The sequence below is a fragment of the Phocoena phocoena genome, chromosome 14, assembly GCF_963924675.1.
Source record: "Phocoena phocoena chromosome 14, mPhoPho1.1, whole genome shotgun sequence".
Classification (NCBI taxonomy): Eukaryota; Metazoa; Chordata; class Mammalia; order Artiodactyla; family Phocoenidae; genus Phocoena; species Phocoena phocoena.
The window spans coordinates 69,232,775-69,244,682 of NC_089232.1; the positions used below are offsets into that span (position 1 = coordinate 69,232,775).

The 11,908-nt window shown below is 46.9% G+C and overlaps 1 protein-coding gene across 1 annotated transcript in view; it reads right to left on the reverse strand.

Moving 5' to 3' along the window:
* The window catches only part of DPYSL5 (dihydropyrimidinase like 5), a 49,233-nt gene extending 41,455 nt beyond the window's left edge, over nt 1–7,778 (reverse strand). Inside the window, exon 1 of the mRNA XM_065891179.1 lies at nt 7,518–7,778. Coding sequence (XP_065747251.1) covers nt 7,518–7,778 — 261 coding nt within the window. The remainder of the gene's footprint in view (nt 1–7,517) is intronic.
* Between the last annotated feature and the right edge of the window lie 4,130 nt (nt 7,779–11,908).

An 11,908-nucleotide genomic window follows, 5' to 3' on the forward strand; every position in this document is an offset into this window, starting at 1 on the left:
TAATTCCTATTTGATGTCTAACACTTTAATACGTATGCCTGTGAGGAAACTTCACAAATGGATTTTTCAGGGGTTGGTCCTCAATCACCACGATCTCTTTATTTATTTATTTTTATTTATTTATTTTTATTATTTTTTTTGCGGTACGCAGGCCTCTCACTGTTGTGGCCTCTCCCATTGCGGAGTACAGGCTCCGGACGCGCAGGCTCAGTGTCCATGGCTCACGGGCCCAGCTGCTCCGCGGCATGTGGTATCCTCCTGGACCGGGGCACGAACCCGCGTCCCCTGCATCGGCAGGCGGACCCTCAACCACTGCGCCACCAGGGAAGCCCCATGATCTATTTATTTAACAAACACTCATATAGTGCTTAGTAAGCACCAAGTACTGTTTTTTAAATATATTTTTTATTTTAAAATTTTTATTCATTTTTTATTTTTGGCCACGTGGCTTGTAGGATCTCAGTTGCCCAACCAGGGACTGAACCCTGGCCACGGCAGTGAAAGTACCGAGTCCTAACCACTAGACTGCCAGGGAACTACCAAGTACTGTTTTAAGTTCTTTACCAGTAGTATCTCAACACACATAAAGTATTATCATAATCTCCATTTTCCAGAGAAGGAAACAGAAACACAGAGAGAGATTAACTCGTCCAAATCACACAACCAGTAAATGTGGAGCTGAAATTCAAACTTTGGCCGTCCACCCCAGCCTGGGCTCACGACTGCCACCCTATGTAGACATTCAACTATTTCTTGAGCATCTATTGTACTACATGTTTAAATCTTTGTGAGTCTGTGGTGAGTCACGAGTTAAATATAAATCGTCGTCTCTGCCCCTCAAAGTTTTCAATCCAGTTGAGAGACAAACTTCACATAGGAAACAATTTGAAAGCCCCAGGATGACACTTTATTTCAGCTAAGGAGAAGAAAGTGGATCCTGGGGCTGAATTAGCTGGAGGAAGAATGTGACATGAGCTTGGTAGGTCGTGAAGGCCTTCTGTGGACGGGTGGGAAGGGATGGCAGGAGCGAGCATGGGACATTCATAGCGAAGGGGGCTGAGAAAACCCCTTTCCTGATGGATGGGCACACGTGGGCAGTGAGGATTGGATGGAGAGGGCAAGGTCAGATGGTGAGCTGTCCAGGGTGAAGATCTAGGACTCCAAACTAGACAACAGGGAGCCACTGCAAGTTCTCAAGCAGGACATGACCCTGCTGGCAAAGCCAGGGACATAGGCAGCACGGGCACTAGATGGACAGTAGAACAATCTCATTGCAAAGCCAAAGTGGGTGGATCAAGTAACCCAAGAAACCAGGCAGAGTGAAGGCCAGGCCTAGGGTGGAAGCAGGTACTCAGCCTGGGGACTAACAGTTATCATGCACGTACTCTGTGCCAGGCACTGTGTGCAGTGTTTTTCACGCATCAACTCATTTAATCCCCACAACAACCATTTGTAAATGGTAAAAAACGTCAGCTCTAAGGCACTGACATCAGTGTTATTCCTCTAGGGACAGTGGTGCGTTATAAAGCCGCCATCTTGGGGAGGCAGAGAGCTTACTCTGCTGTCTGCCTGATGCATCAGTTCCTTGATGCCTTTATCTGGTCCAGGCAAGTTTGGAGCCACACAGTGTCGAGTTAACTATTTGCATGCAGCCTACTGAGGGGTCATAGGCTGTCTGAAAGGGGTGACTGTCCAGAATCTGGGGTTTCAGGATCCTCTGAGTGGTGTGGTGAAAAGGGCCTCAGACTGAGAAACTTACAGTCTGGTCCAACTATCTCTGGGACCTGGGGCAACTCATTCACTCTCTCTCCCTATCAATGGGAGGGTGGGGCTATATTTCTAAGATCCCTCCAGTTTTTTTACCGGAATGAAGTGAACTTGGGAACATCAGTTAATAAGCAAGACTGTATGAGTCTGGATCCCGATAAGCAGGAAGTGTTACTGCAGAGCAAAAAGACTGGAAAGAGATTTTGGCTAGAATTAAACAGAAATGGACAGAATAACAGAGTCAAGAAAAAAGAAGAAAGGAAGTGAGCAGCATTTAAAGGTTTAAAGCCCAAAGAGCAAGTTTCAAAGGCAAAATAGCAAAAACAGTCTGCCCAATGGATACATGGGCTCCTTGGTAAGAAGGTTGGCAGGCTGGACAACAAAGGGAATTTATTTATGTCCCAGCGGGTCATATCCCAGGACTCTGATAGGTTTAGTCCTCTGCAGTGGGAGGAGGGAGGTAGGGTCAGGACCCTCCACCGGGGGCGGGAAGTGGCAGGCCACCTAGCCTGTGCCACCGTACATCTGCTAGGCTGATCCTGTTCTAGACAAACACTCTTTGGGTTAGGATTTGGCTCCCCTTGTGGTTTGACTACAAGAATAGATGTCCTGCTGCTGATGGTTTTGAGTTAGTGGGAGGCTGTCTCAGTGACCAGATGGCCCTGGCACAGACAAGAGAGAGTCTCTGGGTCCTCAAAGAGGCACAGACCCAGCTGGATTTCCATTTGATGACATCTTGACCATGGCCAATCCGCCGCTCATTGATGATGCCTATGCGGTACAGACAGGAGGGCAGAGCACAGCACCAGGGACACTTAGCAAGTACAGGGGTTCTAGGCCCCAGGCTGGGGCTTGGGAACCCAATAATGGGACCCTATAATGTGAATAGAAGGAGAGAAACTAATAAATAATACTGGCAAGGGTGAGGCAAGACAAGCCCAAGTTTTCGAAGGGGATTCAGATGTCATTCTGGCACATAAGGTGAGGGTCAGACAGGCAACCGGAGTAACAGCCAGGACAACGTGCCATTCAAAATAGCCGAGAAGGTTCCTTAATAATCCGCATGCTAGTGTTAGGATCATCAAGGATGCTTTAAAAAAAAAATACATGGGCTTCCCTGGTGGCGCAGTGGACAAGAATCTGCCTGCCAATGCAGGGGACACGGGTTCGATCCCTGGTCCGGGAAGATCCCACATGCCGCAGAGCAACTAAGCCCATGTAGGCGCTACTGAGCCTGTACTCTAGAGTCTGAGCTCCGCCACTGCAATGAGAAGCCCGCGCACTGCAACGAAGAGTAGCCTCCGCTCGCCGCAACTAGAGAAAGCCCGCGTGCAGCAATGAAGACCCAACACAGCCAAAAAAAAAAATTTTTTTTTAAATTAAAAAAAAAAATTAGAAAAAAATACAGATGGGGGAAGAGGCAGACCTAGAGACATTGATTTCATTAGTCTGGAGTGGAGGGTGCAGGCAGTAGAGAGGAGGGGTATGGACATGTATTTCTAAAATAATTCCCCAAGTAGTTTTACTGTAATTTGCTTCCAAAGGTTGAAAACCATTGGCCTAGACAGTGGTTCTCAGTCTATTTTTGGAGGAGTGGGAGGCAGAAAAGGCATCTAGGAAGCATTTCCCCATTGTCCCTGCTGCCCCCTCTGTCACCATCTTAGTGAAGGGGCTGTGCCTGTAGCTTGATTCCGATATTCCCACCGGGCCACTGGTGGGGTGGGGCTCAGCAGCCTGCATTAACATTCTTATTATGTAATACTAGATTCACACCAAAGAATAAGCATAACTTATGAGTAAGCTAAGTAGGATAATGATAAAGACCCCCGTGACCCAAGTGAAATCCTAGACCTTTATTAACACAGTTGGTGTCACTGGCTCTCCTCCCTCCCCTCCTGCCCCTGCCTTCCCACAGGAGATAACCCCCTTCCTCCATGGGGGCATTTTTAACAAGCAGGGCGTCCTGGCATCTCTGGAGACCAGGTTCTGGGCCTCTGGGAGGGAGGGGCCTGCAGGTTGGAGGCGTGGAGGAGGCGGGGAGGAGGATGGAGTGCCCGGGCTGTGAGCAAGGGGGGCAGAGGAAGGGGAGCCAGGCAGAGCGTGCCCCAGCTTCTAACAGAAGCAGAGGCGGGCAAAGCGTGTGTTAAAGAAGCGCTAGAGAAACCCCTTCAGACCCGGTACAACGGAGACCCAGATGCTCTCAGAAAAGCCAGGCTTTCAACGGTTTTGTTTTCCCAGCCCTGGCTGCTGCCGCCCAATTGACAGGCAGGCCATAGCTCAGGGGGTGCAGAGCTCAAGGCCCTTCGGATCTGTCAGAGGGGAACTAAAAGGCGCAACTCGATCTCTCTTTCTCTATAGGCTGATCACAAGGGTGAGCTTTTCCTTGGGGTTATTATTCTATTATAAACCCAGATGCTTAAAGCAAATCAACCGTTACCTTTCTTAGAAGGTGCAAAGTAGGTCAGCGGCAGTCTATCGGGGCGCACAGCCTGGGCCTGAGTGCCACAGGCTGTGTGAATAATTAAATCCACGCATCCCTGACATCAGCAGTGCAACAGGAGAGCATTTTCTCTCCCCAGGAGATTGTCAGGAATTAGAGATAAGAGGAAGCCAAAATATCCAGCCATAGGAGCACCAACAGGGAGGAGCAATCCAGGAGTGGGGGGGGAGGGGGACGGGGCAGGAAGCCAGTTCTTGGGAGGCTGGGATGTCTGAGGCAGGACTCTGGGCAGGGTCTCCCAGAGGGGTCTGGGGAGGACTGCGTCAGGGGCTGTGTTATGAAACAGACGCTCAGTATGAGCTACGGCACAAGGACAAGGTCCGATCTTACTTAGGGGGTGGATGTAACAAAAGGTCAGTTTACGTGATGCGAGCAGCCAGAGTGGCTTGGCGTTTATGGGCCTTAAATTTTCCTATAACTTGGGGCTGGCATGGATTGGGGGTGTCTGATCCTGCAGGAACTGGGAGAGGTGGGACCCTTAATCACACAGGGGCTTTTCTGTGTTTTTGCAGAGACAGCTGCTTCCATGGATGAGAAGCCTGGAAAAGATCAAAAGTTACCCACCACCTTGCACAAAGATGCACGTGCAAAGGTCTTCATTCGCTGTAAAGAGCTGAAGGCTCTCAGGGGAAAACTCGTCACTCCCGGCTAATGAGGCCCCGGCAGATTACAATGTGGAAAATAAAACAAAGAAAGGCCAGCCTCCTCTCCCAGAGGCTGGTAGGCATGTTGGTGGTGGTAAATACCGGGTCCTCTCTTACTCTCTTGCTGGGAGTATAAACTGTTACAACCAAACTGGAAAACAATGTGGCAGTCTCTCCCAGAGCTAAACATGTGTGTCTTCTATGACCCAGCAATCCCACTCCCAGGAATATGCCCAGTAGAAATGTGCACACACGTTTACTAAAAGACACGGATGAGAACATCCACAGCAACAGCATTTGTCATAGCCCCGAAGTAGCAACCACCCAAGTGCCCGCTGACAGCAGAATGTCTAGGTACTCTGTGGGCTCTTGTACAGTACAGTACTATGAAGCAGTGAGGTACAACATGCAACAACATGGCTGAATTTCACAAAAATGACGTTGAGCCAAGGAAGCCAACGCAAGGGTACAGGCTGCCTGATTCCATTCACATAAAGCAAACGGTCAAAACCGATGGCGAATATGCTGAAAACCGCCCACTTCTGCACTTTAAATAGGCAAATTGTATGGAGTGTGAGTTATATCTCCATTAAGCTGTTACTTTTTTTAAACTATGGTATTAGAAGTCAGGATAGTTGTTATCCTTGGTGAGGAGTAGTGACTAGGAGGGGGCACAAGGGGGCCTACTGGGTGCTGGCAATGTTTGGTTTCTCGATTTGGGTGCTGGTTACAAGGGTGTGTTCAGTTGTGATGATTCTGTGTACCTTAGAACCTGTGCGCTTCTCTGTATGTATGCTATACTTCAATAAAAATAACCACAAATGAAGCAGGCCTGGCCTGGCGGGGCTCAAGTGCATGGGGATGGTGAGCTGGATGTGCTCACTCTCTTCAGAAAGGCCCCGACTGCCACCAGAGTCCCCCCAAGAGGACCCTGCAAGAGTTTATGAGGGTGGGGCTCCCCATTCATTAGTGAAGCCTAACCTGCAGGGCCCTGGAGTAATTCTCAGAGGAGAAAGTAGGGCAGGTCCACCAATCCCTTCTATTCCCAGGGCTGGGCTCAAGTGGGCAGGTGTGGCCTGGGATGCCAGAGTATTCAGTAGGCCTGGCGGCATCCTTGCCTCAGCAGAGGCTGGGCCATGGCTACTGTGACTCCTCACAGCTCAGCCTTCTGCGGGTCTGATCTGTTGCGTCTGGACTGGGAAGGAGGCATATCCTCAGGGAGACCTTAAGGGACATCTGCCTGAGGTGGGCCAGCCTCGGCCTGCCTGGCAGCCCCAGCCAGGCTCTTCAGGGTGGGTTTGGGGAGCCTTATCTGTTGTGCCTAACAGCCGGAGCACTGGAGCCCCCAGGAAGATGGATCCCAGGGGGAGTGCACTGAGCATGGGAGAGGGACTCCCTGAGAACCCCAAGTAGAACACAGGTGAGATTTTAAGGTACAGGGCCAATGGGGATTTGAGGCAGTGGGCCAAAGTAGGACATAGGACTGCTGCCACTGGTGGACTCCTTTCACCCAGGGAGCATTAGAGGCCAAGTCCTTTATAAATCAGACAGTACAGAGGGCTGCTGCCAGGGCCAGGGACTTCTGACCCTCAAGATGCTGATTCAACTCTGCATTTGAAAAAAGTCTTCATAGATGAATCTGATGCACAGCTGGATGTAGAGACCGCATGGATAAGTATCAATCACTTATTCATTCAACAAACAATTGCTGGCCAGCTACTCTCATTCCAGGTCAAGGCCAGGCTCTGGGAAAGCAGAAGAATACAGTCAGGTCTTGCCCTTAAGGAGCCCATAGTCTGGTGTCCAGGGAGAGGCCTGTGTATTACAGATAATTACAACACACAGGGATGACAGCAACGACAGGATTCTGGAGCACAGAGAAAGGGTGAAAGAACCTATTTGTGACTCTTTTGGCGAAACATAATTCCTCCTGATTCATTTGTTTCACAGGTCTGAATTTTTGTATTTTGCATTTAGGGACATAAAGTAGCTCAGGCCCAGCTCAGTAATTCTTAAATATTGTCCATGATAATTCACTCTGAAAAGAGGGCCTACCACCAGTATCTTTCAAGCTGTTTTTAAAAAGAACAAGCTAGGAAAGATAATAAAAGACAGTTAACTATGTCTGTCTCATAATTCTAGCATTAACGTCATTTAGAATAGGCATATCTATTTTTCACAATTTTGGGGAAATTAATTTAGCTTATCATACATAAAGCAGTCCCTCAGACCTACCCCCCCCCCCACACGCACACCTCCTGCCCCACACATGTACAATAACAAAGTCCAGCTAACTGTCCTCTTCCTCTAGGTCTGTACTACATGACATGAAAATATAAAAATAAAATCAGTTCCTGGCCTGGGTGCCTCAGTAAGTGATGTGATCAGCAAAATAAGCTTAAATGCCTCCTTTTCCATAATCATAGAAATCTACGACATTTAGCCTGAAATTTCCTATTTTAGTTGCCACAGTGGCCCCTTCAAGAGCACCCTTCTCCTTTGAGCAATACAGCAGGAGCACCCTGTTCATGTGGATCTAGTCCAGAGCAGCCCCAGAAACAGAGGAAACCACCGAGGAAGGCACTTTCCCCAAACAGAAGCATTACCTTGGTCCCGTGGTAGAAATCGTCCACGCATGTGGCGTTCATGAAGGTCTGGTGGAAGTGGGTGCTGGTGTCGATGCCTCCGGGGATCACCAGTTTCCCAGTGGCATCAATCACCTTGGCCCCTCCGGGGATCATGAGCTCACGGCCCACCTGCTGGATGATGCCATTCTCAATGTAGACATCAGCCTCGTGGGTGCAGTCATCATTCACAACCTTGCCTCCCTTGATGAGAATCCGCACACTGGCTGAATTGGCAAGCATGTTCCTGTGAAAGGTGAGAGGGGGCACTGGTCAAGGTCAAAATTCCTTTTCACTGTCACCAAGGTCCCACCCTTTCCTGTGAGAGCCCAAACTCCATGGGCAGAGTAAGTGAGCAGGGATGGGGAGGAAGTTTCTCCACAGCCTGAGGACACTGGTCCTATAGCCAGCTGGGGTCACAAGCCTCCCACCGACCTCACAGCAGGACTCATTGGGAATCATGACACCACAGCAGTAAGGGTGAAGCTGGGGCCCAAAGAAACATCAATTTTCACCTTCTCAAGAAGTTGTGGTGGTTCTAAAGCATTTTCATGTCTCTTGTCTCATCTTATTCCTAAATCAACCCAACAAGTGGCATTTTACAGACGAGAAAACTGAAATTGCCAATAAGGAATTTATGGCTAGTAAGTAGCCAAGTCAAACCCAGACGTCTTGTATGACCAATGTCCCCGCTATAGCATATGGTCCTGAAGATATCAGAGGCTCCTGGGACGTGTCTCAGAGAGCCAAAGTCTCCAAGCCTCACAGCTGCTTAATTCATGTCATTCTTCAGATGGATTCTGATTCAGTTCACCCTCCTATGTTTGTCTCAAGAAGTCCACGACCACACTGAAGCTCCACAGCTGGCTGCACACTGATAAGCTCATCTGATATGCTCAAGTCCCACCCCCACGATTCAGCTTTATTTGGTCCAGATTGCGTCCCCAGAATCAACTTTTCAAAAGCCATAGAACTCTACCATACACTTAAAGAGGAATTAACCCCAATCTCTTCTAGAAAATAGAGAAGGAAACCTTCCCAAGTCAGTTTATGAAGTCAGTACTGCCCTGATACCAAAGATAGAGAAAGACAGTGCAGAAAAACAAACAAACAAACAAACTATAAAGTAATATCCCTCATGAATGTAGATACAAAAATTTCTAACGAAATATCAGCAAACAGAATTCAGCAATACGTAAAAGGATTAAAGAATCCCACTATGCAAATGGAATTACTTCCAGGGATGCAAAGCTTGCTCAATATTTGAAAATCAATCAGTGTAATCCACCATATTAACAGGCTAAAGAAGAAAAAAATCACATAATCATATAAATTGATGCAGAAAAGGCACTGGACAAAATTTAACACCATTCATGATAAAAAAAAACTCTCAGGAAAGTAGGAAAAGAAGTTAACTTCCTCAAGTTGATAAAGAACATCACCAGGGGCTTCCCTGGTGGTGCAGTGCTTAAGAATCCGCCTGCCAATGCAGGGGATATGGGTTGGATCTCCCATCCGGGAAGATCCCACATGCCACGTGCTGCAACTACGGAAGCCTGTGCACCTAGAGCCCGTGCTCCCCAACAAGAGAAGCCACTGAAATGTAAAGCCTGTGCACTGTAACGAAGAGTAACCCTTGCTCAGCGCAACTAGAGAAAGCCCACACGCAGCAACGAAGACCCAACACAGCCAAAAATAAATAAATAAAAAAATTTTAAAAATTAAAGAACATCAAAAAAAAAAAAAAAATTAAAGAACATCACCAAAAAACCTATAGCTCATATCAGAATTTACGAAAGACTGAATACTTTCCCCCTAAAGTGGGAATAAGGCAAGGATGTCTACTCTCACCACTGTTATTCAACAAAGGAGTTCTAGCTAGCACTATAACAAAAGAAAATGAAATAAAAGGCATATAGACTGAAAAGGGAAAAATAAAACCATTCTTATTTGCAGGTGACGTGATGGGGGCTATGCAGAAAATCTCAAAGAATCTACAAAAAATCTCCTAGAACAAATGTCAGTTCAGCAAGGTCACAAGGTACAAGACAACATACAAAAAGCTATTGTTTTTCTATATACTAACGATGAACAAATGGACACACAAAAAAATTGAAATATTTAGGTAGAAATCTAAGAAAATATACAGGATTTGTATGCTGAAAGCTACAAAATGCTGATGAAAGAAACCAAAGAAATAAATAAGTGGAGAGACATACAATGTTCATGGATTGGAAGACCCAGCATAGTAAAGATGTCAATTCTCCCCTAATTGATATATACGTTTAATGCAGGTTGATTTGGCGACTATCTTGACCATTCAATATCTGAACAGAAATGATTTTTACTTAGGCTTAGAAAATATAGGACACAATCTGACCGGGGGAGGGAGACTACACCACTGCAGTGTCTCTGTGGGCTCAATAAAGCCCACCTTTCTACACGGTAAACTTATTCTTCAGGATCCAATCAATTGTTCCCTCTTCTGAGAAGCCTTCCCCAACTCCCTCTGTACCTTCATGAGGCACTGGAGTCTATCTCCACCTCTGGACTAAGTCCTCAAAGTCAAAGGCGTAGCAGCAAACAGCGTTTCTGCCTGGTCCTCATCCCCAGCATCCAGTATAGGAAACTCAAAACTGTTCACAAATGAAGTTTTGGCTGCATTTACTTGTTGCACCCTGACAATCAAATGGTTTAAAGCAACAAGCGGTAGGCCAATTCCATATTTGTTGTCCAGGATATTTGGCAACTCTATGTCCAGGATAATGCTCAACTTTCATCCCTTTTCTAATACAGCACATCACTGTGAACAGAGCAAAGGAAGCGACATACTATCTCTCATCCTTGTCATTTCATTTTGCCTGCCACTAGGCAAAGTACAGGAAGGCTTTGTCCCAGGATGAAAAGGTCTCACAATCCGTTGAAGGAATAGCTCTTGTAAGGAAATAAGTCAACTATCTGGAGAGTTTAGCCTGCTCTCCTGGACACACTTGGTTAGGCAGTTGTTTTTTTGTCAAGTTGACCAGATTGGAGTGCATGGAATCTCCACACCAAGCAAGTTTACAGTACCTATTCAGCCTCAATTACCAGGTCCTCCTGCTCTCAGGAGAGGGTGGTCTATTAGGGGCAGTGTTGGGAAACAAGACAGGTGGCTGGGAGTGAACCCTGTTCCCTTACACAGCAACATTGTCCTCCATGAACATCTGGTCCTTGCCAGGTATCATTCTGGCCTTTGGGGAGGAGGGGTCCCTCCCCTAGTATGGAAGGCCCTGGGCAGAGGCAGTGGGGAGGAGTTGGGTAGGCCATAAGGATGGGGGGACAGGTACAGTCACAGCAATAAGCCCATTGTCTGAAGCTGGAATGAAGCTGACATATTTCCGGGGAAGTTTTGTCCTAAAATCTGAAAACTGGAATTTTAATTTAATACACAATAATCAGGAAATGAGTTTGGTTCTTAAGTGACGGACAAAGCCATTCTGGCCAAAGGAAGTTCAGAAAGCCTCAGAGATGCAGTCTCTCTCTCTCTCTCTCTCTCATTACAAAGCCAAGGCCAGGTGTGACCACAAAAGGAGAGATGCAAGTTCTCAGAGGGAAATGATGGTAAGACACACATAATCCTCTGTGCAAATATATAATCCTCATCTTTTAAAGCAGCTTTTAGTAAGAGGAGAAATAGGAATATTTATGCTGGGAAATTGCTGCATAGTCATTATGTCAGTGTGGTAAATGAGGATATTGATTTGCTTATTAATCCAGAACACATGCTCATAGCACACTCCTGGAGGGCGGAGACCCTGAAAGGGTGATACGATAATGATTTATGGGGGATTCTTATCTGAGCTTTGATGCGGGAATCAGAAGCCAAGGGTGTTTTCTTCAGTAGAAATAAGAAAACAGCTTTTAGTAAGCTAACACCCCGTGCCTGGAATTTAATTCACATGGCAACCCCGAGAAGTAGGAACAAGGCAGGAAGTATTAGCCTCGTTTTAAGATGAGGAAGTAGGTAAATGGATAAGACTCTGAGCTCCCAATTCAGGGGGCCCGGGTTTGATCCCTAGTCAGGGAACTAGATCCCACAGGCATGCGGCAACTAAGAGTTTGCATGCCACAACTAAGGAGCCCAAGTGCTGCAACTAAGGAGCTGGCGAGCCTCAACTAAGGAGCCAGCCTGCTGCAACTAAGACCCGGAGCAACCAAATAAATAAATACTAAAAAAAAAAAAAAAAAAAGTCTACCTTAAAAAAAAAAAGAAAAGAACATGTATCCCATTAAAGGTCACACCACTCCAGCATGGAAGGATGGGCTTCATACCCAGGTCTGTGACTTAAAGGAAAGGTTACCAAAGTTAACTCTGGGTAGAAGAGTTTCAGGTG